General features: G+C 42.2%; 1 protein-coding gene across 1 annotated transcript; it reads left to right on the top strand.

Annotated features, from left to right (window-relative positions):
- Window positions 1-477: 477 nt before the first annotated feature.
- Window positions 478-27,377, top strand: LOC308386491 (uncharacterized protein). The gene is made up of 5 exons (XM_080866070.1): window positions 478-603; window positions 694-845; window positions 15,291-17,413; window positions 17,770-18,072; window positions 23,929-27,377. The coding sequence occupies exons 3-5, from the start codon at window positions 15,307-15,309 to the stop codon at window positions 24,192-24,194; spliced, it is 2,676 nt and encodes an 891-aa protein (XP_080722196.1). The 5' UTR covers window positions 478-603; window positions 694-845; window positions 15,291-15,306; the 3' UTR covers window positions 24,195-27,377.
- Window positions 27,378-27,933: the final 556 nt, after the last annotated feature.

The following is a 27,933-nucleotide window of genomic DNA, read 5'->3' as shown; positions in this document are numbered from 1 at the left end:
ACAGTGTCCATATCAGTGCTGGTACTGGTATCAGACCGATACTATAGATAGCATTGATACTTTGTTTCTATCCTCTTAAGTTCAGTATGTAGCCCACTGAATTGTGTTACATTTTTTTAATGAAAAAACATACCTCAAAAATGCAATATCTCTGTGGCTTTTTGTGTTGTCTGTCCTTCTGTTTAATTTATAGCTTATAACTTAAATGACAGAAGTGGACCCAAAGTGCCATAAAGACAGGGACATTTACGTTCCAGGTCTCCAAAAGTATCGGTAACGGTATTGGTATCGGCACTACTTGGTATCCGATCGATACCAAAATTCGCAGTACTGCACACCACCAGCTTTACATTATCCCCTCACTTTTTCACGTCCTCCTCCTCCAGCCCGCACGTGCTGCGTGCTCGCCCCTGAGTCCTTCCTCTCGTGCGTGTAGCCATTGGTTTGGGATGATGTCATCCGCAGTAGAGACAATAGAGCCCTCCTCCCCCGTCACTGTCTCCTCACACACGCTTCGCAGCTCAGAGTGACACACGCTCAGACGTGACGCCAGCTGAGTTAGCCAAGCACCCCTGATGACATTTCCTAATTTATCTGTTTACTGTGAGTCCGGCAGAGCTGTGCATCGTCTAGTCAAAGCAGTTTTTTTTAAAAGAAATTATTCTTATTTGTGATTTTCCTTTTTCTAATAAGCTTCACCTACAAACGAGCAGGCAGGGGAAGGTGTTACACAGCTGGATCATACCAACACATCGGGTCGTGCTATTCGGGCCACTGCAGACATGAGGAGCTCTCATTCCGCTGCGCATAAATGATGAAAACACTACGGGACTGCCACTCTTGATGTAAGTGATGTTATCTTTTATTTAAATTTATTATTAAGTAAGTCGTCGTAGTGCACGGTCCGGTCGGCCTGCAACCTGTGATAGTCCCCCATCAGCATCTGCTTTCAAACGGTTTATCTCACAGCACAGATCTGCTCCTGAACGCCGTCATTGTGCAGTCATGTGAATGCAAGAGAGAGAAACAAGAAGAAGAAGGCAAAGCATGATCGTGCATTTCAGCGCTGGCTGCCGGATGCCATCAGTCATCTGTGTTTGCAGTGATAAGCGGCGTGTGCCATTTATTGTGATAAATAACTGCAGCCCCGTGGAGGGGCTAAGCAAAGAACGACACGTGAACTCTTAATTATGCACGTCCACGCTACATCAGGGGCAGGAAGTGAAGGTACAGGCCTGCTGGCCCGGGCCCGCATTAGCTTCATTTCTCGTCATAGTAAAGGTTAAAAGACCGTGCCACGGTGATGCGATTAAAATACGGAGAAATTAGACGGTGCGCCATCTACCGACTGCACAAACAGCAAGTAAAAGATTGGCAATTACTGGCCTTTAGTAAACATGAGTGCAGAGGAAGAATGCGACTGTTTATTTTCGCTTGTAGTGGTGCTGATGAGATGAGGAGAGCTTGTTGTTTTAAATAGCAGGATCCAGAGATTTTGATGCCATTTACAGAGAGATGAAGGTGCAGACACACATAAATATGCCAGCCTATGTAAGTGACTGATGACCTGTACCTCCACCATACACAGGAGGCTGGTGGATTACAGTTAGGCTGTGGTCAGAGTGAAGCATGCAGGTTGCTTAGCAGCTTCACTAACTTTACCAATGACACAAATCTGCAGGAGAATCACTGCAGTGGCATCGCATAGACACAAAACAGTTTCAGATGTAAACCTGCCCTAGGCTCCATTGTAACTATTAATATCGCTCTTTAACCTGACACAGTCAGTTGTGGGTTTAGTGATCACCCCGCTGAGAATAATCGTTCAGCTCTGCTGTTCAGTGTTGACTCAGTGCTTCGGTCAACCTGTCCAGGTGAAAGCACGAGCAGTTCTGCTGATGGTCCAACGCTTCTGTCAGACAATGCTAAAAACCTCCATCTATTAAACCAAGGGAAGAGGCATCAAGGTGGCATTTAAAAAGTGGTTAAACTGATTAACAGCAGCTGATTAACTCTGAAATATTTTCAACTTATGTATAAAACACAGGAACATGAGCATCACTTGAGATTACTTAAAAAAAATGATCACATCAGAGTGATGTAGTAGCTTGAAGGACATGAAGGTTAACACCCTCATCTTTCCTGTGATGAGTATGCATATTCTTTATGTGCTTGAGTTTAATGTCAGAAGGCACACACATCAGGAAACCATAGAAACAATGTTACAGCCACGTAGGTGTCCAAAATCACTCTCTATGTTCTACTTTCACACTATATATAATGATAATGTGTGTGTCTGCAGTATTTCAGTGTCCTTAGAAAGTTCCTCATGGAAAAGTACAGTAGGTACATTGCATCATACAGATCCAACAATAATCACTGGGCAAGATATAAAATGGCAATGATAACTTGGCATCTTAAATATAAATCTAGTGTTGACTGAAGAGTAAACACTTAGTACCGTAGTAGCATTTTTCTCCATGTGGATGTGCATAATCCTCTGTAAATGGACAAAGGCCTCAAACAGGTCTTCTGTTGTCACACCCAAAGTCAGAGTCAGCAGACTAGTCAGGATGACTGTTAAGTGATCACAGGGTTTGATTGTTACCTGAAATGAATCAGCAAACTCAGTAGCTTCTCCAGAGTGGAGCTGGCTCGTTCTTCTCTGTTTCATGGGAAATTGAATATGTTTGAGTTTAAAACTTTTCGTGCTCTCTGACGTGTTATAGGCCACAGGAGATTAACTGATCACATTTGCAACCCTGCTGTGAGGAGAAGTGAACGATTCAGAGTCAGATAACTTTATTTATCCTAATGGGGGCAAGTGAGAGAGCAGAGAGCGTTCTATAGTGTGAAAGAGTGCAAGGAAGTAAAATAAAATAATATAAAACAACATAACATATACATTGAAGTATTGGTAATGATGGTAATGAATGAAGGGTTGGTTTAGAGACTGCTGGACTGTATGACTGACTGAAACGGGAGCACTGAATTGGTGGCAAGCAGTTAAAAGTAGATGATTTAATTTGGATTACGAGCTGGTATTTAAAAAAAGGAAAACTAATGTGTGTTGTCATCTGCATGCTCAAATACAGGAAGTCACTGCTTTTCATACATGGATCCTAAATCATTTATAACAAGACGTCTTACCAATGCGAAACGAACACTAAAGTGGTTGCTATGCAAGTGAAGTTCTGAAACATTACTAGTTTATTTAAAGGCAAACATACACTAAATATGGCCAAGTGAGTAATAACGCACAGGATTACCTTGATTTCTTTTTAAAGAAACAGCCAATGACAGCCTGTCTGATTAATGTGAAATAATACACTGAAACATGTGATCCGGCTCCATATAGGGCTCCAGACCTCAAATGAATCCTCCCAACATGACCTCAGAATCGCTCCCACTGTTAGTAATGATTAAATCATTAAGCGTTCCTCCTTCTAAATGTTGACGCCGTCGGCCAGCCTTGGCGCTGAGAGAGATGCCGCGACAGCCCCGGGGTGTCCTGTATTATTATTTTCATGCACACTCATACTTTCTTAGGGGAGGGGGTTTCTTTTCGAGGATATGAGGGAAAAATAGAAACCGAGTGTTGTTACCACGCTGCAACTAACAGATGCTGCTGTTGACTTTTTTTTTTTCCTTTTTTCTGTTCTAGTTGAGCGACTCTCTGTCAAATAGCATAAGGTTTCGGTGTTACCCGCAAGAGACAAAATGATTTGGGACCCAGTGGAGCTTTTCTGCTCTGCTCCTCCAAAGGTTCTCGTGTGTGTGAGGTCTTTAAACTAGATTTAAAGCCTTCCTGCCCGCCAGTTAAACCTTCCCCCTTCACTGGTTTAGATCAGGCTTGTAACAAATGATCACACACAGTCACTCAGAGGGCTTCGCTACGCGTTGTTACATCTTGTTTGACAGTTAATCTTTAAGACTTTTTTTTTACCTTTGTTTGTAAGAGTCGACATGTCAGAAAGTTACAGTGTGAGCTGAAATCCGGTGGATGGAAACGAGAACATTTCAAGAGTTTTAAAGGTAATTGAGACGGCGTTCTTTTTACAGAGATTATATATTCAAAGAATATTTCTCTTCTTATCTTTACCTGACAGAGGGCTCAAGTCCCAACCAACCACAAAACCTCTTCCTGAGCTCCTTTTGTCACTGTCTATTCTTAGATTTCTATTTTAGGATTGTCATTTCTTTGGCGTTCCGATAAAACTGCACAGAGCTTAAACGCCTTCCTCATTGTGCTGTTACACCCCACAGCATCATTGTTTTTTGCGAGGTTTAAGAATACAGCATATAAACAGCAACGAATTAAAATACACTGACAATTAATGGCCTTTAAAATGTCCATGTGAACAAGAGTCCAGAGGAAGACCGTGAGTGTTTATTTGTGCTTGTGGTGATGCTGATGAGACGACGGTGAGAGGCAAAACAGAGTGCTAGCTAGATTCGCTAACCTGACTTTACAACCAAAGCACATCTGCAGCGTCATAACACAGAGGCAAACCAGTTGCAAACATAAACGTGCCCTGGGCTGCGTTTTTCCTGTTAATATGGCTCTTTAAATGTGACACGGTCAGTTGTGGGCTTATTGATCACCCTGCTGAGGCTAATCATTCAGCTGTGCTGTTCAGAGTTTGAACAGTTGACCCAGTGCTTTGATGAACCTGCCCAGGTAAAAGCACAAGCCGGTGATTAGCACTGGTTTTCTCCTCGGTTGGTAGTTGGTATTTGGCATTTTTGTTAAATTCAGAAAAGGAGAAGAAGAAGAAGAACTGCACAGATGTGCGAGGGTTATAACACCACACGTCCTATCACTTCTTTTTCTAGGTGTTAATTGTTAAATTATTTGCATGGCTTTTTGATAATCTTTCTTGCGGTGCAGCACTTTGGTCAACGTCTGTTGTGTTTAAATGTGCTATGTTCATAAACTGAGTTGACTTAATGCTCACTGATTGGCCAGCTTGTGCTGTTGCTTCCATCACTTTCTGTCTGCTGACTGTGGCGATTAGGTGATGTAATTATTTTGACTTTGCCTCCCTAGCCCGTAGTGGTGGAAGCTGTGTTGAGACCGATTGCTGTTAAAAATTAAAGCATGCAAAGAACTAACGCACACCAGCAGAGAGCATAAATGCCTTTTGAGCCAAACAGCAGGGCGTTTTATTTGAGATGTTGGATATTTAAGAATGGCCGTAAACGATCCTCGTGTGTCATTATTGTAACATTATCATGCCTTTGTTGGCAAAATACTCTGATTTGGGCATCTGAGTCACAACGAAGTCATCACATACAAGTGAGTTGCCAGACATTTCCTTTGTCTCAAGTGAATGCATCATTAGATGTGCGACTAAGGTCTGATTAGAGTGTGACTCACAATGACTTGCGCACATCTCTGTGCCGTTCTTACGCACACAATAACCAAACTTTTTTAAAAACTAGTTTCTTTATCTTGTCTAACTTCACTTAGTCTGAGGTGTCAGTAGTTGTCACTTGATGTCATTACAGAAAAGCCTGACGTTGATAACGCATTATTTATGCTGTTTTAAATGCGCTTCCAAAGCTTTGTTACAAATAATATACTACTGCAATCCAATCCCTTTTTTTCTGACACACATTAATGTAAAACAGTGTTGTAGATGTTAATTTTCTTGCACAAAAGGACAAGAACGTGACGGTAAAGTTTACTACGAAAAAACTGAGTCGACAAGGAGCGATGGTGAGCTGTTCCTGATGTTTCTATACAAGAAAAGGAAGAAAATGAGATTCTGGGTTCTCACAATAAGGCAACAGAAGGGAGAATTTCATGGTTTGATTCAGGAGTTGAAGCTGTATCACGCCGGCTTTCATACATATTTCAGGATTTCAGTGGGGCAGTTTGAGCTCACATCTGAGGTGGTAGAGAAATACTTTCAGAGATAGTCAGATTGTATATTCAGTAACGGTGCACGTTTTGTTGCCAATTGCAGGATTCTGATTGGTCAATATTGTTTATTTGCATTAGAAAAATTTGAAAATCGAGTTTGCTCCAAAGAAATAATTGCCAGAAATTTGTCCTACGAAACACAGTCGCTGTGAACGGTCACATTCACATTAAGCATAGGTGAGTCCGAAAAACATTTATAGTGCGTGAACGAGTTTCACACGTCTTAAAAATGATGTTAAAGCTGAGTGTACACCTAGAACAGCCAAAACTTAATTTACTAATACATAGAGTAGTGTAATTAATTACTATGTAATATGTAATACACAATCATACCTCAGTCGGTCAATAACACCTGACACTGACACATTAACCTACTTGTTTCTGTGTCAAAATGTTATTCACATCTGATTCTGACCCACTTTGGCAACCAGCTATTTGTGCTGGGTGCTTTATTAGTCATTATCATTCATATCATACTTAAGATGGGCAGGCGGAGCCTCGCTCCCTGCTCCCTTTTCCTATCTGCAACCCACTGCTGTCACAATTAACATTTCTACCCTGGGGCGTGTTGAAGGGGGGACTACATACTGCCGTGACTCCACTGTCAAGGCACCCAATGATGATGGGCAGAGTATGTGTTTTGCTTACATGTAGAACAAATTTTGTGCGCTTGGTACTTGGCTGCTTCTGGACTGGATGTTTCCCATAATGCTTTGGTGGTCAGCCAAGTGTATTATCAGTGTTTAGCAGTACAACAGAGGAGGAGTTTTCTGCTGCTTGGCTTGTTGAAGCTTAACGCCAAGTCACGCTCGAGTGTTTAAGTCCTGACAGGTCCTGATGATTGGTGCATTATTCTCTGCCATCAACATCCATGCAAGTAAAGGAAACTTGCTCTGTTTACTCTTTAATGAAGACATAGAGGTACATAGAGTAATTGGTCTAATTCACTAAGCCACTAAAATCACTAAGTCATATATGTAGAAAAAAAATTAGCTTTTATTTTAAGCTAGAATTTTAAAGGATTAGTCTGCACTTTTTTGCAAAGAGGGGCAGATTTTGCAGGCTGACTGAGCAGGTTGCAACTCCACCAGCTACCATTAGAGTTCAGAGACTCACCAGACGCTATGATGCTATCACAATACTTCACTCACAATAAGATAATATTGCGATTTTGCAATGTGTTTAGCATTGCAGTAGTGTATATTTTGATTTATCACCTTTTTTTCAGCTACAAATCACAATCTTCAAAGTTAAGTTTTGACAATATGTATTTTATCCAAAGTTATATCCCATCAGTTACTTATGGGGGGGGTAGATTGATGAGACTGACAAGCACACTCCCATTAATCAGTCTCTAGGGTAAGTTTTGAAGTTATATACAATCTGTTTATTATAATATAACAATTAAAAGTGATCAATTTTTGATGTGTTGCTGTCAACAAAGACAGAAATTCACATTTAACTATTACATTTGACCTCAACAACCTTACTGTTCTACAGCAGTGTAACCAGAATACAACCAGCTGGCAGCCAGTTAGGTTGAGTCAACTCGAGTTGTGCTCACTGACAAAGACTCATTGGTCAGCCAATGTTATCTCAGGGTGCTGGTGCATGAGATGAGCCCTCTTGTTAAAATACTTGGTTTCAATGTATTGCTACAATATCAAAATATCGTGATACTCTGCTGTATCGATTTTTTTCCCTCTCTCCCGCAAAAGACTGCCAGCTGGTTAGCAGCTACTGAATGTTCATGCACTTACCTTTAAAGCTTAATATGTAATTCATTAATTTGTTCAAGCTGTGCAAAAGTGAGGGAGAACCTTTTAAGGGGAACTGCATGTAGGGCCATTTCCAAAACAGAAACAGTCACCACTGAAGTATTGTTACTCTAAATTTGAGGACAACAAGTCTCAAGGAAGAACTAGTCCTGCAGCGAACATTCCATTAAACTGAGAGTGGTATTGATCTCCTTGTGTTACTTCCAGCAAGAAAGGAAAAGAATACATTTTTTAAAGTGCAGAACATATAGTCCTGCTCTTGCATTGCTTCATGATTTTAAATGGGAGTCATCCAGCGTCATAACATTACATGATGACATAATTTTCACCAAACGGTAATACATAGGCATAAAGAGCTTACTTTATTCATTTTATTATTATATGTTATTAGTGAGCATCCATCAATAATTTGAATCAACACATTTCCTTTACATTTGACACTTTACACTACAGAAATCTGTTAACTAACTTTCACACCAGCTTGTGTCCAGTGCCCATAACTCTTTCTTTCCATCTGTCCGTTTGCTTATGTGTGCGGAAGAGCAAAGAGAGCAGCAGACCGCCTCTTGTCATTTTGTGCCCACTGTCAGCTCAACACAAGCAAAAATGTGGAAATGTGGATCGTCCTCTGACAGAAACAGCCTGTTCATCAGCCTCTGGAAACAAGTGACTCAAGATGACAAAGTTTCCTGCCATCCTCATGCTCAAGAACCCTTACTGTTATATATAAAAAAAAGAAGCATGACAAAAAAAACACATGCAGTGGAAGAGATTCTTTAAATCAACCCATTTAGAGTTATTGAGCATCCTCAAAGTGGTGTTTGCTCTGCTGCTGTCTGCTCTGTGTTTGCTGTAAGGTGCATTGTGATGAAGTAGCTACTTAAAACGGGGGTGGGGTGAGAGAGAGCAGAAATATCGCTATCAATCTTGCAAAACCAGACAACCATCTGCTCCCAAAAAACACCAGCTCCCTCCCCTCAACAGCTTGTCTCCAAAAACACTCACTGCAATGCCTCTGCAGCTGGAAATGGACCACACTGCCTAAATCAGCACTGCGACTGATCACTGTGGGGTTATGCAGCGATGGCCCTCCCACTGTAAGCTTTACACTGTCCTCCTGTCATGCATATGAGGGCCTTATTGTGTAATGCATATCAGGATGCACTTCTTTTGTTCTCGAAAAAAAATTGTTGGATTTCTTTAAAATTGCCTGGTTGACATGGGAAATCACTTAATGCTTCATTCAAGGAAATTATAATTTTATTGCAGATATTTCTTTGCTGTGGGAGAGTTCAGTCGTATGGAAAAACATTAGGAAGTCTACCTTTTCTTTCTGGTTCTCGCCTGTGACTGTAAAGCCGTTATCTCTGCTCTGCTGGTGGAATATGAGCCGAGGGAGGGCGTCATGCTCTCCCCCGCAGGATCATGCAGCTCTTACTAACAGAAACTGAGTGGCACTCTTTTTTTTTTTTTCCTCCCCCCTTAAATATTGCTTTTAAAGTGCAAAAGTTTGTATTTCAAATCATTTTACTTTTATGTGCTCTAATTCAGAAGCAGCTAATGTGATTTAAAAGCTTAGCAGAGTATAGATATTTTTCCTGAAGTATTCACACATGAGCGTGTGTGTGCGTGCGTGCGTGTGTGTGTGTGTGTGTGTGTGTCATTCATCCTGCGGTGCTTGTTTATTCAGTTTCATGTAGCCTGCTGTCAAATGTTTCATACAGAATCCTCAGAAAAGTGCTCAAAACATATTGAAAATATACAGTTAGCTTTGTGCACATACTGATATGAATTATGAGACTAATACACTTTACGTATTACATACAACAGCATTATTTACCATTATTGAAATGTTGTGTGAAGAGTCAGAGTTAGTAACACATTAATTTGGCCCATTAAAATGCTGAAAGGGTTTCTTTTCTAACTTTCTTTAATATCTCAGTGAGCGATAAGCCAGTCCCTTTTGTGCCCATGCTCTGCCAATATGCAATAACAGACTGCTCTTTGTTGTGCATCTGTGTGCGTGTGTGCGTGCGTGTGTGTTTTGGATGCAATTAGAGACAGCCTAGGATCTGTCAACTTCAGCTATTAACAAGGCGCCAGCAATGAAAAACTGTCAAATCCTAAATTGAAAATAACAAGCCTGTTTCTGTGATCACAAAACAATGAGTTTGCCCTTTTAAAAAGGCTTCAAACAAACCCTGTACACTTTGTACCCTCACTATTATTTTAAAAAAAAAATACAATTACTGGAAATGCGTCAGCCCTCGGCATGTACAGCATGTTGGCAGAGCAGGTAGCTTGCAGACTTTTATCAGATTCCATTAGACGAGCAGGTTAATTAGGACCAACCGACTGCAGTGATTTTACATAAACACAGCTAATTAAACACAAATTTGATTACCGTATTTCCCGGACTACAAAGCGCACCTAAATATTAGCCGCACAAGCTAAAATCAGGGGAAAATCCTGTTTTGTACATACATTAGCCGCACCTGACCAAAAGCCGCAGGTGTTTCAATGTTGACTTATCATATGTAAGAGAATATGCACAAAGGGAATTGTCAGGAAAGAGATGGCTGTTTGGAGACATCACTTTTATTAATATTTTGAAAAACAAGTTATGGGTACATATTTGCACATGTAGTACATAACAGTAGCCTACAGCACACCAGAAAAATAGATTCGGACTACCTTTTAGGCTCAGGTGCAGTGACACAGCTTTAACAAGAAGAAAAGTCAGTCATTCACCACCATCTTTCTCTTCTTCCTACGCACTAAAACCACCAAAGTCCTCTTCTCCAGTGTCGGATACAAACAGGCTCAGGATGGCTTCGTCATCCACTCTTCTTCTCTCCTTCGTTGTCACTTTCAAAACCAAAGAAATCCTCATTGTCAGTGTCAGAGTCGAACACCCTCAGAAGGGCCGTGGCGGTGTCCTCCTCTCCATCATGCAGCAGTCCAGCCCTTCAAAATCCGTTGGTGATCGTGGATGTTTTCACACTTTTCCACGCTGTCAGAATCCACCGGTGGAGTTGGGCATAACTTGCTTTTTGGGCATAACTTGCAAGTTTATCGCCGCTCATCATCCACGACTCCCGCTGAACGCGTACCGCTACTTTGAAGTTTGTTTTTCGCGCTACTTCGTACGGCACTACGTTGCCTGGCGGACGGACATGTGACTAACATACCACTCTTGAACCCCGATCCTTCCGCCAGGCAACGTAGTGCCGTACAACAGCGGAACAAACAAAACAAATCGTCTTACGATATCACAAAAATCATGGAAAATCCATAGAAAAGCCGCACCTGACTAAAAGCCGCAGGGTTCAAAGCTTGTGCAAAAAGTAGCGGCTTATAGCCCGACATTTACAGTAATCGTTTTATCAACAGCTCTCATACCCTTGTTTTATTCTCGCGTACTAACAACCCAATGTGCTTAAAGTATTAGCATAAAAAGTACTTGTTCTGCTGGGGTTTGTTAACCGTCCTCCAAGTACAGGATTTTCTGTGCTGCACAAATATGGCTCTTTTTCTGTTGTTTCATATTGCATACACACATTTACATGTTGTTAAATGTTGTGTAATTTGAGGAGTTATTTGAATAAGAGAAATAAAAAACTAAAGAACATCTCAAATGTAACTAGGGCCTTTAAACTTTTTTTATATAACTGCTTAAAAAAAGTTTGGAGCCACTGCTCTTTAATTCTTGGACATTCTTACTTTGTGATATTTTCTTGAAAACATCAAGTTTTTCTTATTTCAATTTTAATTAAATGCTCTATCTCACAGTTATAAATAATTTTAAGAAATCCTGGAGAAATCCTTTTGGTTTGGTCCATTTTGGCCAAACCTGACCTCTGAAATCCATCTAACCCTGCCAACCAGACCAATCACATCCAATCTCCTTGGCAGATGTGAAAATAGGATCTTTTATCAATCTTTAATGTTGCCTTTGAAGCACCGAATGGGCTTAATTTAGAAGATTAGGCAGAATTCGTAATTGAAACTTTAAAAGCTGTGGTGTCTTTTGTTCTTGCTGTGAAACAACATCCTAACATCACTGGTGTGCTTTGAGTGTTTTCCTTTTTTCTCTGTAGCTGAGTGAAAATGCCACTAACCAGCCTGCACTTTACAGCATGTGACAGAAAAGTAATCAGAGTGATAGAGACTTCCACCATGACAAAACTGGGTCATTGTAACACCCACCCCCTTCACCACAGGCAAGGCTGAAAGAGGAAAAAAAGATGAGGATGTCATCACCAGACTCTGTGCGTGGATATAAGCATGGGGACGCTGGAGCGCGGTTTGCTTTCTCTATGGGTTGGTAACTGTGTTGTGGTGGGACCGAAGGCATCCCCAGATCACTTTGACGTGTCCCTTCCTTCCCCGTAGTCTGTGGTTTATAGTGTCACGTTATAATCTGCCTCCCTGTATTTTATCTCTACCCTCTTTTGTTTCTGTCAGCCGGTGTCGTCCCGAGCTATCTGTTCCTCCCAGCACCCACTTTAACCTGTTAGTCTCCCATTGTGCTGAGAGACTTTTGAATGTTGCTTCACAGTTGTAAGCTTAAAAAAGAAAATCCACTCTCAACAATCACTCTCTAAAAACAGCTCTATGTAATTTACCAGGTGGATTGATGGTCTTCTAGTTTGCTAGATCTGCTAATATAAAAAGATCAGTATAGGGAGTGCCTTTATGCTTTTAGGCTGAGGGTTAAATTGAAAGAAGTAAACACCGAGGGTCAGTCTGTGAAACCCAGCCACTGCAAGTGCCTGGTTAGCAGCAGTCAGTGTGATCAAATACCGAAAATTAAAATTACAGCTAGGAAGGCGTCTGAGATGACAACATTCAAAAGATGGTTAGAAGTTAATATAATCCTGTGAGGTTTATTTTACTACAAAAAGGTTCATTTCTAAACCATCTTAGTTTGTGATTCATTTTTGAAGTATTAAAGTATTAAAGTAGTGAGTATCTAAAAGCTTAGCCTAAAGGTGTTCTACACATGAACAGTGCTAATAAAAAGCTGTGGAGGGGCAGAATGACAAATTAAACATTAATTTAGGTCTTTTATCAAAAAAATGCTAAAAACAATGAGAGCCCCAGTGACACAGGCCTAGAGACTGGTCAGCAACCGCCTGGCAACCACTGGTCGACTTCTCCAACTGGTCGGCAAATGGTTGCTGGTAGGTGAAAATGGTCAGAACGAGGTGTACAGGGTTGCATTAGAAACCTCCTTAAGATTGCATCATTGCTCATTTGCACAATCGCCATGGACACCCATAGAGGGCACCAACTTATCTGCAGTCACTAACTTCTGGCTGTGTGGTAGTGAAACAGAAAAGTGTGGCACATAATGGAAATGGATACTGTTTCCCTTCAAAGTAAAAGTTGAAAGGTTCTGTTTGTAGTAGCAAGGCACAACTTTAACTTTGAAGAAGATTTGCATTGTTTCAGTGCCACTGGGCAACCAGTTGGTGAATGTTTGCAGACAAGTCAACATCTTCCATGTAAATGTTTAGCAACCAAGGAGGTTTTTGGTGTAGCAGATTTCATCTGGCAACTGTCAACAAACCAACCGGACAGAAAATACACATTTTTCTTAACAAACGTCAGTTGCACAGCTCTGGGCTTGTGAGACTGATGCATACAGAAAAGGCTTAGGTCCAGAAATCAATTTTCAGTGACTGAAATCAGTTGCCCCTTTCACACTTCACTAGTTTATACCAAATTTTCAATCCCAAAGCATTAAACATTAAACAAGCAGACATTAAAACAGCCTCCCACGGCTATAAGGTTAACCAGGCTGTACACCTTTTATGGCTGAAGTAAAGGCAGGAGTTAACGAATAGTTTTTATTTTCTTTGTCAGAGAAAACTGTGTTTAGAGCTCAACGCGAACATTAGCATCCTAATATCCTCCCAGCTGACCAGCCCTGGCACCAGTGCAACCATGTCTGCTAGTGTGGCAAAAAGGAAATTAAAGCAGTCCATCAACCAAACAACTCACGGCACAGTGAACATCACAGACAGAGTATACGTGCCAATGGGTGGATTTCACCTCAACGACAATAATATGTCATTTTAACCTTTCAAAGCAGACCTAGTTTATAATGAATGTACCAAAAAAAAGTAAAAATTTCAACTCTGACATTGTGAAGTAACTGCAGCGACCTGTTATTAGAAGCATTACTCATTCAGACAGTTTAATGCTATAGAGACACTTCAATGTGTGTTTTATTATTACACTGACTTCATCTCTTTTTGCTGCGTCATGATGTGAAAACTTTCTCTCCAGCTGAGCCGTGTTGTTGTCTACGTGGTGACCTTCTGTTTATACCATGGCCTGGACAAATGCTTGTTTTTAATTGGCCCAAAGGATGTGGTTAAATTAGTTGCTACCAAAGACAGGGTGAACGGCCTAATGGCTGTGGGCAGGAAGTCTTTCATCTCAGATAATCACAAAGTGAAGAATCTCACTGAGCCATTAGCTAACTGTGAGTCACTAGGATGTTCCGCAGTGAAAATGCACTGCAGAGACGGAAATACAAAAAGACATTTTGTGCCGAATTCAACAGATTGAAAAACGTTAAGTGCCCAAATCAGCTTGGCATCCACATACATATTTCAGCATACAAACAAAATAAAGGCTACATAATGTTAACATCCAGAACATACTATGTTCAGCAGTATATTCAGCTGCTTTTAACATGGTCTGTTATTTCATGTTCACACATCTTGTTGGGGACCTCTCAGAGGGATGAAGGTTACTGAAGCTTGTTTGATGCAGCTTTTGCAACAGAGCTGCTAAGAAGCCTCACTGCTATCAGGATTAGCTAGGATTATTTGCTGCTAACAGCAAACAGGTACACACTCTTGAACCTTTGGATTCAGAATCTCACAGTTGAATGCCAACAGGATTACCCGGGAGCAGTTTCAAACTGAATGTCAGATTCCTATAAATACAGATGAAGGTTAAAGCGTCTGTCCACTGGCCCTGGTATAAGCAGACTGAGATTGTGCAGTGCATGTTTAAATGGATTCCTTAAAAGTCATTACTCCTGTGATATCCATTCACCTTAAACATGCACCTCTATGGGTCTTCACTTCATAGAATTTCTCTTTCATTTGCAGCAAGTATGAAGAGAAATACCACCAAGTTAATAAAGGTCAAAACAGAGATTGTTGGTCGGTTGTTTTGTATTGACTCTTGGCATGGTTTGTCACGAGGAAGACACCTTTACAGGTGACTTACAAAAATATACAAAACCTAAAAATCTGTTGATGTTGTGAAAATAGTTGTCATTATTGTTGAGGATTTGGAGCTTTACATTTCACAAATAATTTTGCTCTTCAAAAAAACCCACTGAAAGCTGTAATTACAAAAAATCTTTCATTTGCATCTGTGTACATCATACAACTCAGGAGCTGCAAGGCAATGTTCATAATCTTTTATGAGCACGTGCTGTTTGCATCTAAACTGAAGGAATGTAAAATGTGCCCCTCATTTCCAGTGTATATGTGAACTAAGACTAAATCCCTGACTATTTTCTCTATCTCTCTTTTTCCCCTTTCACTGGACAGCTTTGCATAAACCCAGATGCCTCCCCTCCCTCTTGACGAACGCATAGTGGTCATTCAGCGCCCCAAAAATTTAGCCCTTTGCGAGGCTTCCCCACAGACTATCCCGCAGCACTCCTCTCATCTTACAGCCTCCTCCAATGGACAAGTCGCTCAACCTGCTCATCTCCATCCTTCTCAGTCCCAATTTTATTCACCCACCTGTAAATCTCTGACTCTGGAATGCAAGCGCAGGTCCTCTCGTGTGCAGAAATTCAAGGGCGACCAACCTGTCCTCCCGGCGGCCGTCAGACACATCCCTAGCCACTGCCACAGCAATGGCACGGTAACTCTCGGCCCGCGTCTGCCCTCACACACGCATACTATTGATATCAGAGTGACATTGGACAAAGGAGGAAGAGGTGGTGGAGGAGGCGGAGGATTCAGCAACTCATTAGGGCGTAGCGGGAGTATAAAAAGTGGCAGAGGGAAATGTGTCTCTTCAGGGTTCGAACAAGGACAGTGTGAGAGAAAAACCGGAACTGCAGGGAGGCCAGGTGGCGTCGAACACAGGCCACAGCGAATTCGTCAGCTGTCATCAGCCCCTGGTGGGGTCCTACAGTTTGTCCCCGCCCAGGCGCAGCAGCATAAGTTTAGGAGTGAAAAGGAGAAGGAAAACACTGGTTTTCTTAACAGATGTGACCACGAGTTTTCCTCTATAGGTCACAGGACAAGCACCAAACTGGGACCGGTCCATCAAAGCCTAAATAGTCACAGTCTGACCCACCACCACAACTCTGTCCCTTTGCCCCATGCTGCCATCCTAAACTCCACCTACCCCCCATCTCCTTCCTCCCAACCCACCTATGTCGCAGCCTCTCTTCAGCAACGTAGACAGCCTCACCCAGCCTCTCAACCCAGGGATCACCGCCCTCACCTTCTTCATGGTTTACCCCTCTCTCCTTGCTCCTCCCACGCTGGAGGGTTCCCCAGCCCTGACCACACCTGCACCATCGACTGCGCGCACCCATTCAGTTGTGGCTGCTGGAGGTTGGTAAGATGCAGAGGGTGTAAAGGGCACTCGGCTAGCTTTCAAGGAGGTGGTGGAAGCACTTCCACCTCATTTTCCTGTGGTCACAATGTTGGAGCAGTAAAGAGAGGAGGTAAAGAAATGGGCCTGAGAAATCTGGGTGGGTGTCTCTCCAACGCCTCCACCTCTAACACCTCATCTTCTAACAGCACTGCTTCTGAGTGTCGCGCGGGCCTGTTCAAACCTCTCCGCTGTGCCTCCTGCTCTGGTGAGGCTGGAAACTTTGAGAGTCCTGCTATTCTTCGCAAAAAACTTGTAGGAGGATGTCTTCCCTGCACCCCGCTGTCCTCTTCTGCCCCTCTGCGGGCAATACAGAGCTGCGTCACAGGCTGCAACCCCAAAGCTTCCCAAACGGGCAGTTCCACCTGCAGCTACTGCAGCAGCGACCCCATAGTGGTCACATACAACCCTCGCAGAGGCAAACCCCCAGGAAGAAGCATTCCAGCAGCTCATCCGATGTCTGTGTATCAAGCCGATGATGACGACTACAGCGTGCGCACCATCTGGCCCGAAGAATTGGCCAAGAAGATGACCCACTCTAAAGCTCAAAAAAATCACTGTGCTGGGGGAGGTGTAGGAGTCGCGAAAACCTGTGCGAGTCAGACCCAGAATGGCAGTAATGGAACAGGGCTCGTTCTCCTGGACTGTCAAAACCTCAAGGAGTACGCACAGACGCAGCTCACAGACCACGCTGGACGGAGGCGGCTTCAGCAGGGCAAAATGGCAGCCCTCGATTTTATGGGCTGCAGGTCAGGACCGGAGTACGACGACGGTCGGAGCTCGCTGAAGAGGCTTTTGAATAAAGCCGAGGATGCGGGAATGAGCGATGGGCCTGACCATGACGAAGACGCAGCATATCCCTCCTCCCCCTCTCCCCGCTCTGCCTCCCCACCGTCACCTGTGTCCTTTTCCCCTCCACCATCCGCCCCCACTACGCTAATCAAACCCAAGCCTTGGCAGAGAGACAGGGAGGGAGGACACACTCTGTCGTCGGCTCAGTCACTTCACCTGGCCTTGAACTCCCTGAACAGAGAGCAAGATGAGGAGAACAACAGAAGTAAGAACAGCTTAAAATCCAATTGTGCTGAGGCCATTGCGGTCAGTGATGTAAACCTGGGTCATAATAGCTGGTGTCAGCTTGTTTTGATCACAGCTGTTGATCAAAAATCTTTTGATTAGCTTCATTTTATGACAGTGTTAATGTTCTAGTGCAACCTGCTTTTATAATCTACCAATAATGCACACAGAATAATATGACCCACTTTTGCATCAGGGACAGAATTGCAGATTCACTTTAGTTTTTGTCGTTGCATTGTATTGATTTTTTAAGTATTCTCTTGATTTGGTGCTTTGTTGTAGCAGCTACTTGTTAACTCGCAGTTAACACCACCTCTCGACACTATCATTTCCCAGTGCGCCTCTCTCTGCCGCTCTCCTCTTCCTTGCCGGCTTCTCTTTCCGATGAGTCTGTGATGACTCCTGATGCGGAGAACGCTGTGGTCAGTCCCATCCTGCCCTTCCTGTATCTGGGAAATGAGAGAGATGCTCAGGACCTAGACCTGCTCCTACGCCTCAACATCGGCTACGTGGTCAACGTGACCACACACCTGCCTCTCTACCACGTCAGCTCTGGACTGCGCTACAAAAGGATCCCGGCCACTGACAACAGCAAGCAAAACCTTCGACAGTACTTCGAGGAGGTTTTTGAGTTTATTGGTGAGTGCTCCACCTCTTGTACATTGATGTGTGCAGTGTTGGGCACTGTGGTGGGATTACTTTATTAGGTAATAAGTAGGGGTGCAACGATACTCGTATCGATATTGAACCATTCGATACAGTGCTTTCGGTTCTGTACGCATATGTATCAAACAATACAAAATAAAATTTTAATTTATTTTATCAACTTTCCTTCTGACGATGCTGTCTGTGTTGAGCGCTCAGTGGATCTGCGCTTGACAGTGCAGCCTAGGCGGAGTAGTCGAACGCAGATTCACTGAGCGCAGGGCAAGCTAGCGAGACAGAAGTTAAGCTCTCCTTGCAACATGGCAAATTGAACCTCCCCCACCCTCATTCAGATCTGGCGTTTGGAACTATTTTGGTTTTCATGTGATGTATGACCCTGAAGGTAAGCGAGTCATGGACTAAAGTAAAACAGTATGTTGGATGTGCCATGCAATGCTCAATTACATGGGTGGGAACTAGTGTGTTAGCGCAGTTAGCTCGTTAACGTGTTGGCACGGAGATTTGCCGTGTTGTGGCGTTAACGTCATTTCAACGAGATTTACGCTGACAGCACTAGTGGGAACACAACAAATATGACTGCACATTTACACCGACATCATCCTAGTGCAAAGACAAGTGGAAGCAGACAAAAACAACAAGCACGCATGCTACAAACTTTACCCTAGTCATTTAGACAGCCGTTAGCACATGATTCTCCTTATGGGGACCTGATATGTTTAATATGCTGCTGAGAATATAGCCCAGAAGAAGCGTATAGTATAGCTTTTATTTTGGAAAGAGCCATTTCTCTGTAATAAACTCTCTTTTCCAAAGATGAGTGATTCCTCAATCAGATACAGGGCTCGCAAAATCGGCTGCCCGACGTCCTGGGGCTAGCGATTTTTCCAGTTGGGCTACCAAAATCTATCTCTGCCCTGTCCGTCGGGCTATCGTAGGACGGAAAAATATATGTCAATGCTTTTGCATTCTTTCGGAAATGTAGCTGGGTAATTATGTCATTGGCATCGATGAGCCACTGTCAGTATGTGACATATTGAAATCATGTTTGAATTTGCGCTTGTTTTTTGCTTTCACTTGTTTCACTTTGCAATCGGGCGAACTGTGTATAGAGAGCGACAGCACTGATTGGTGAGTGATGATAATTTGCGCACCAATTCCTCTGACATCGTCTTATCAATCGTTAGCTTACTATGCAAAAATGACAGGTGAAATCTCCCGCAACAAGCTTAAACATGTGAGAGGTTGATCGCGCAGAGAATCGATGAGCGTTATGTGAGTGCGTGTGCAAAAGCAGCAGGATATATATTGTAGCGGATCAGGGGCCCGTTCTTCGTACCTCGCTAAGTAGGTTAGCCGGATTAGATTGTTGACGATTTCGCGTGATCCTGGATCAGTCGGTTCCCCGAAGCTCATCCGGGACTTGCTGTCATAGCAACAGAGCCGTAAGCGTAAACCTGCTCGGGAGCAGGTTTACTTTATGTAAACAGGATTAGATCGCGGCCACGCAGGTATGTCCGCTTCATTTATACGAAAGCAACAGCGATATTTTTCCACTGTTTCACCATAAATAAATATTATCAATGTAACTAAAGATAATGCAGCACTTGATCCTTTTATTGATGTCACACAGATACATACAGGTCATTTCCTAAAAAAGGGAAATGTACTATTAACATTCTATTACATGTATTTGATTATTTCAGATGTAATTCATATTTCAGAGTAGTAATTGTAAATTACTTCGTGTAATCAAGATGAGAGACCACGGCTATAAAAGCGAAGGTGGATTTGGGAAGCCTGTCGCAGCCATGTCCTGTCCGTATACGCGACCAACCCATTGCGGAAGGTGCAAGATTGATAAGGAGAGTCCTCAGAATTCAGCGTATATTGCGGGACAGACAGGATCCTTTAGCTCAGCGCGACAGTGTGCTCATAGAGAGATATCGATATTCCCGTGAGGGTATTATTTACTTAACCAACTTGTTGACGAGGGGGTGCAGGACCACCACCTGTCTTTTTTTCCTCTGCCCTTTTCTTGGTTGCTGTTATGAACAAACTAACAGAGTATTACAGGCCAGTATTACCTTGCCAAGAGACGCAAAGCAATCTAAGAGATAAATATTACCATTCTGTAGAATACTCCTGTATTCCACTTTTACTTGTTCCCATGTTCTTGTGGGTCCTGTTGTGGCTCTAATGTGAAAGGGGATATAATATAACATATTATAATATAATATAATGCCATATGATATTGGACAATATAGTGTCATATGATAGATCTACCCTACCGCCTACTGGTGTTGGCCAGAGGGGCCGATGGCGCGATATGGCAGCCTGGCTACAACCGTAGCTGCCTCCACCAGTGTGTGAATGTGGGAGTGAATGAATAGTGGTATCGTAAAGCACTTTGGGTGCCTTGGAAAGCGCTATATAAACCCAATCCATTATTATTATTATTATTAAATTACCTACGAGTTTGATTTGTCAGCAACTTTCTGCCAGCCCTCTCTCCTTGCTTTTGCAGCCTTTGCAGTGTTCTCTTGCGTTTTAATTAAACTCTGAAACTCCTGAAATCCCTCACTCATGAGTTCTTGCTCTGCTGCCGGAAAATACCGAGCACGCCCCTTGGACATTTTCGCCGACCAATCAGCGGGTTGCCGATCAATGTTTCTACTATCGATGCGTAGCCCCTTTTACGACACCCAGTGATGTCACATTCCTGCGTCCAGCTGTAGTAATCGTCAACAGCAGGTGTGTTCGGGGAACCGGATTAGCGAGCTCACGGTTAGCGCGATGATTTGATCTTGGATGTGTCATTTGATCTTGGATGTAGTAAGCGACGTACGAAGAACGGGCCCCAGGGCTGTTCGGGGTTCTGTTTGTACAGTTATGTTTTGTTTATGTTGCCATAGTGACGGGTGACGCCCTCTCGCTGCGATGGTGTGTCCTTCCGGGGTCCTTCGTTGCTGTGCTGTTGCCGCGCTGAGCAGTTAGCTAGCGGCAGTGTTCTTCTGCAGATGTTAATAAACGGCTGTGCTCCCTGGCTAGCTCACGGGAAGCAAGACCAAACGATACCTCCGTCTCCTCCTTGTCTGAGCTCGCCACAATATTTTAGTTCTGCTGAGCCAAATAAGACAGGTCAGGGTGAAGAAGTGACAGCCAAAGAAAAGCTTACCACAAAACGGAAAAGTTATGACAAATCAGACTATAAGGCAAAAAGAAAGTTCAGCTTTATGGTTTCATGGACAAAAGAATTTCTGTGGCTGCAATATGACAAGCGAAATAACCAGGGCTGCACATAAGTGGTCCGCAGGTGCGCATTCGCTGTCAAAATAAAAAACGGGCACAAGATAAGAAGTTGCAACGCGTGTTTGCATACATAAGATTTTCAGGAGGAGGACAGACATTTGTTTAGAACTCTTAAAGATGTCGAAGAAGCAAGCTCCTTTAATCAATTACTGTGATGTTCCTCCACCTCCAAAGAAATGTCAGAAGGAGTCCGAACCACAAAAGAAGCACGTATTCTCGGAAAAGTAGTTGCAGGAGGTGAGCTGGCTTCAAACAAATGATGAACGCACAGAGATGTGGTGCGGAATGTGCCGTGAAAATTTAATAAATGACAAATTAAAAAGGCATGAGCATTTTTTTTTGTATCGGAAAAATATCGAACCATGACACCAAAGTATCGAACCGAACCGTGAATTTTGTGTATTGTTGCACCCCTAGTAATAAGGGGTTAAAAGTTCTACTTTAGTAATTACTAGTGCTGTCAGCGTTAATCTCGCTAAAATGATGTTAACACCATAACCACATTAATGCGGCAAATCTCCTTTAGCGAGTTAACGTGAATCGCCCCGTGCGAGGGCTACACAGCGTCAACGTGTTAGCGCGGTTTGGCGTTAACGTCATTTTAACGAGATAAACGCTGACACCACTAGTAATTACATTTTAAATACTAATCCAAATAATGGGAGGCTTAGCTTGTTTGTGGACCTACCAGCATTTATATAGAAGCTTGATATCAGTTTCTGCATTACGTAGAGACAGACGTAGTACATGCTATCTTAGCTATCTTTCAGATGTAAAAAGGGCTTTTACCAAAAATGTCAGCTTAGGTGCTAACTAGTAGCTGTGTCAGCACTGAAATGGTAAACCTACTGCCAAGAATTAGCAATTTTGTTGTGAGTGGAAGCTAGCATGCTAACATCAGAGCAATGCTAATTTTTAACTGTGCTAATTTATGTGTTATGTACAGAATGCATTGCATTTGGGCATGAAGAAGCATCAAATTACTTCATTAACCAAGAAACATTATTGAGAAGCAAATCTAGACAAAAAATGTCAATCTGGGCCAATCTAAAAACCACGATATGATTATGACACAGATGACCAGAGTGGGCATCTATAACCAATATTTCCCCGAGTCATGCCCTCTCTTCTAATATTGTTTTGAATAAGCACATGTGTGTGCAGGCACCCACATAGCATCTTAAATACACTGATCAGTCACCTTATTAGGTGAACCTTGCTGGGACCCCGTTTGCCTTAGAACGGTCCAGAACTTTAAACAATGCTCAGTTGGTACTAAGGGGGCCAAGCGTGCCAAGAATTTACCCCCCACACCATTACGACACCACCAGCAATATGAACTATCGATAAAATGTAGCATAACACTTCAGCAATCTTCTTTTGGCTTATTTTGATGAGCCCATGTGGATTGTAGCTCCAGTTGGCATCTGGTGTGGTCTTCTGCCATGTGATTATTGTGTTAACAAGCATTTAGCAAGGCGGTGATAATCCTGTTTTATTAAGAAACTTTATTTGAAAGAGAGAGGGGCCAAAGAAGACGTAGAAGTCTGGAAGAAGAAAAATTCTAATTTTTAAAATAAAATTTTGTGTCCTAGTCAGCAAACCTTTTAGAGTGTTTTAGTAGATTTCACTGTTGATTCTATAAATGTAGTTTTTATGTACTAGGAACAATGAAATTAAAACTAATTAAGGTAATACATCAATTTGTCCAAATAAGTGCCTGAATGACTTCCAAGTGGCATACTTCTAGGAGGACACTGGTCTGAACTGGTGAACTTATTTGTACCAGCATTTCAACTGTCACGGTCCCACTGCTCTTCAAATACAAAAACAAGCCTCTGTCTCATTACTGCGACAGCTAGTGAGCTCAATTAGTGATGCATGGTATGCAGGTAGGACCCGCAGTTGGTCTTGTTGATAAAAGGATAGTGTAGCAAAATTAAGGTTAACAAGCTTCCCCTTACCAGAAGATATAGGAATGACATCGAGCATATGTTTATTAAGACGTCGAGCAGATAGCTGTTACTGTCACTTTTATTTTTCAATGATGAGCTAATGTTCAAACAGTGGTTACTCAGTGTCAGTGTTTGCGGGATGCTTTATTACTCCTTGCTGTGACTTCAGGAGTCAGGAGACTACTGAAGTCAGTAGTCTGCGATAACTGTTGCCTGGTAACCTGCTTTTACTTTTTGTACTGAAAGAGAGAGGAAAGGCAGTGACTTGCAATGTGATCGTTAGTTCCTTTGTTTCCTTTAAAAGCTATTGTGTTAGTGTCTATGAAGTGAATTGCTGACTCTGTGCCATGCACTCTGTGATTCATCTGCAAGTTTATTTAATAGCTGGTAAAACTTTTTCTTTAAAGTTACAAATGAAATGAATTATTAAAAGCAAGTGCTGATGATGTACATGTTGCTAAATGTGTGTTACTTGTGTTTAGAAAAAAACTGATGCAGTGTTAGGTCATTTTTTTACTTCTTGAATGAAAACTGAGCTCATCCGTTTTGTTGCTCTCATCCACAGAGGAGGCATATCAGAGTGGACAGGGAGTGCTGGTACACTGCCAGGCAGGCGTGTCCCGTTCTGCAACCATTGTCATCGCCTACCTTATGAAGCACACCCTCATGACAATGACAGATGCCTACAAATACGTGCGGAGCCGCCGTCCTGTGGTGTCGCCGAATCTCAACTTCATGGGCCAGCTTTTGGAGTTCGAGAGGGACCTCAACTCTGGGGTGACTCCTCGCATCTTGATGCCTAAGCTTAACGGTGTGGAGACGCAGGTGTGAGAAAGGTCAGGGGTCGCGAGTGTATGGAGGGAGTTAGCGCAGGTGAAAGAGAGAGCAGGACTGAAGTGGCATTGATGAGGCATGAAGGGAGGACTGGAAAATGCTGTTGTGTTTGGCAGTTAGTGCACTTTTCATACTGTGAGACAAAAGACTGGACGGTTCAGTTGTTTAAGTAGTCGTTCTTAGACAACTTGATCTCCATCCAGCGTCTTGTTTTTAAGATAATGTGCCAATATTTTGTATATATCTAACATCACTCAGATATCTCAACACGTTTTTCTTTTTCGTCTAATGCCTCTTCCTTTCCATTCCCATTGTTTACAGTCACAGTAACACATTGGAAGATACTGACTCTGTTGCCATGAATCATAAATGCATGCAGAAATGGAAAGGAGGGACTTTAATACTGCTTCCACTGAACCGCTTGGATGCTTCCACCATATGTAGCAACACAGAGGTCATTTCGATGCACTTTATTTCCCGTGCGTTTGTTTTAGTATCACCAACTGAATTGTCACAAAGATGAGAAGAATTTGTCATGCAGACCTCAAACAGTGTTTTTGGTTCATATTAACATTTTTCTTTTTGTTGTTGTTGTTTTTTACTAATTTAAACACTGTACAATAGAGCATTATGGAGCCAGGAGGGAAACGTATCACAAAACGTGACAAACAGAGCTTGATGCTGGTAATGGCAGTTTTTATTTGAGTGAAGCAGCCTGTGTAGTAGAAAAGAATAGCAGTGCAGTATTGAACATTACACTTATTATGCAGGTTAATACACTAAAAGAAGCTTGTAATGAAAGTGGGAATGAGAGCGCAACACCTTTTTTTTACACTCTATGATTTCAAAAAATATTTAAAGGTTTTTCTGCTACGATGACACTGTGCAGTGTGCGTTGTTTCTTTTGTGGTTACTTTATAAGAGAGATGTTTTTTTTAAGCATGGATTTGTCCTGTTAGGGGGCGTGGCCCAATATTTTTTCAAATTAAAGAGCACACAATAGTTTGATATAACATTAACATTTGTTTAATGTTAGCGTAGCCTATCTGGTTGGAAACTGTGAGCTAAATTGTTTTATTTCTGTGTTTGTGGGGAATTTGTGTTGTTTTTGTTTTTCTAAACAGCAATGCGAAAAATAGATGCTTTTATTTTGTACCGTTTTTTAATTGCGACCTAGGCGTCGTTCCATAAATGGGATCGCCAGAACGGGGCTGAAGTTATTTTTTTCATGAACTTTACTACTTTACAAGTCCTCGAGACAAATATACTTTAATATTTTCATACCTTTGTGAACAAGTTGGAGGTTTTTAGCTGATGCTAAGGTTGTTAGCCCCTGTTCTTTCGCCTTGCTTTCCATACTGAATTTCTTCCTCGTGCGCGTCATGACTATGCATTCTCTTTCATTATGAAGGCTTTGGTTTGATTAGAAAAGGGCATTTGTTTCACTGTGAATTAGTCCAAATGTAAATCCTATTCAGGTTTAAGGTGTAACATACTAAAACAATGAGACTTGCGTTTGAAAACGATCTCATTGCAAAGTATAGTTACCTGACTTCCCCTTAAGTTGCTTACAAACTAGTTGCTAATAAAAGTGGTTGCCTAATAAATAAACCTCTAGGCAACCACTTTGAATCACAAGGAAATTGCACCCAACTGACTGCAACTGTTTAGAGACAGGTTGCCTCCCGCCAGGCAGCCTGTCTCTAAACAGTTGCAGTCCAGTTTGAACTGACTGCAATCACTCTCAGTCACATTGATTGCCATCATGTTGCATTCAATTATAGTCAGTCTGCGTCGATGAGAGAAACCTGTCTGTGATGCATCTCTTTGCAATAGGACTCGAATCAACTTGTTGTCTGCTGGTTGGATTCTGGCCGTTTTCCTACAGAAAAGCAACAGTGCTGAATTCCTGTATCATTTTGCAGTAAAATTGCTGTTCCTGCAGCAGCTATGTCACTATTTCAGAATAAATAGATCTATTTCAGAGATTCTGACTGAACTCTGAATGGAAGTCGTCTATGGTTATGTCGAGACTGCAGCAGGCTTTGACTTCTTACTGATTTTTTACAGTTAGTCATGTATTATCACAAACAGACTGCATGCCGATACCAGACCGATAGCAGACTACCTCTGTCTCACTGCTTCTTCGCATTGGGCCAAAGTCATTTTAAAGACAGCTGACTGCGAGTGGTTGCATATCGGGTTGTCGTTTCCAGAGCAACAATTTCAAAGACAAGATCGCAAATTCATTGCACATGGTTGCAGTAATTTGGGTTGTGCAGTGGTGGTCTGTCTGTAGCATTAATGTGAGGCTTTAAATGAGGCATAACTCATCTGTGAACTGATTAGAGCTGCTGTTTTGAAATCTGCTAAGGTAGAAAATTAGTTTATACATTTTCTAGTCTGATATCATATGTGACATACAGTATGTGGAGTACTCTTCCCAGCCTCAGTTTAACAGGCACAGAAATAAAGACTCAGTCCGTCAAAGAAAGGTCTACAAATAGGGGACATTTGTGCTTGTTTTCCATTAATCCAACCATTCTGTTTATCCTGAATCGCAGGGGGGCTGTAGCCTCCCAGCTGTCGTAGGCTGTGCTCTCGCCTCTTAGTCCTTTAAAGACAGAAGAAAGAAGTGGTAGTGCAGACTTGCCAATGACTGTAAAGTTCAAGGATTTGGAACATGTTTCTTAATAATCTCATAGCTGACCACAATGTGACAATATGTCAGGTTACAGGTGGAAGCTACGACCCAAATAAATCCAGATTTGCAGACAAATTCACAAAATTCAAAGCTTTTAAATTAATTTTACAATATGTTAACCAAATCCTAGTTGTTGCTTCTTCCATATTTTTTAACTAGTAATTTAAAAAAAATCCCCTGATACAATTTTCTAAAACCAAAATGCCTTCAGGTTAAGCAGTTTGAATAAAACTTTAAGAAGTTATCCTGAAACTTTTTTGGATTTAAGTGACTTTAAGAAAAGGTCTATATTTTTCTACCGTCTTCATCATGTTGGAGTGCCCGTTGTTGTTGTTTTTCTGTTTTTTACATGACTCTTTGTTTTGTATACGAAAGACCGTCTGTACGGAATGAGATCTTCCTACTCTGCTGTGATAATGTGGATCGGATCTTCTTTGAGTTGCAATGCATCCACTGTTATCAGACCTCTGTAAACTTGGGAGTGGGTGGGTGGGTGTTTTTTTTGGGGGGGGGGGCTCAACTCGCCGTATTCCTGTTTTTACCTCTCGCCTTTATTTCAGCTGGAGAAACATCAACCAAACGTGCAGTTCGCTCCTCCTGTCTCTCCAGCTCAGCTCGCAGTTAGGAGAAGGGGTAACGTTTGAAGAGGGCCTCTTACTATTGCTCCTTTTATACAGACTTTATATGCAAAGTGGCTGCCGAAGCAATTTCTTTGAATTCTACACTGTATGGACTTGCTGTGCAGTCGAGTCGTTGCTGACCTCAGATGTTTGTACTCGAGAGACAAATCGAAAGGAAGTTTCTCTTTAATTGTCATGAACTGAAGGGCCAGTGTCTCTGTGAGTGTTCGTATGTGCGTACAGTTTTTTCTCCTTTTTTTTTTGTTCTCTTTTTTTGCACTTGAAAAGAGGAAAGTTGTTACTGTGTGTAAACCAGTGCATTGCTTATTTGTGGGAACTGGATTAACCTGGTTTGTATTTTACTGCTTCTTTTTAGATATTGTGTTACTCCCTGTACCAAATACTGAGTTTA

This window comes from Rhamphochromis sp. 'chilingali' (assembly GCF_963969265.1).
Source record: "Rhamphochromis sp. 'chilingali' genome assembly, chromosome: 19".
Classification (NCBI taxonomy): domain Eukaryota; kingdom Metazoa; phylum Chordata; class Actinopteri; order Cichliformes; family Cichlidae; genus Rhamphochromis; species Rhamphochromis sp. 'chilingali'.
This window is presented reverse-complemented; position numbering and strand designations above follow the sequence as displayed.

Bases quoted from the DNA above. Each gene is read 5' to 3' on its own strand.
- LOC308386491 (XM_080866070.1), top strand. From the start codon at position 15,307: ATGCCTCCCCTCCCTCTTGACGAACGCATAGTGGTCATTCAGCGCCCC. The intron at 17,414-17,769 runs GTAAGAACAGCT...ATCATTTCCCAG, and splicing joins AGATGAGGAGAACAACAGAA to TGCGCCTCTCTCTGCCGCTC. The intron at 18,073-23,928 runs GTGAGTGCTCCA...TCTCATCCACAG, and splicing joins GGAGGTTTTTGAGTTTATTG to AGGAGGCATATCAGAGTGGA.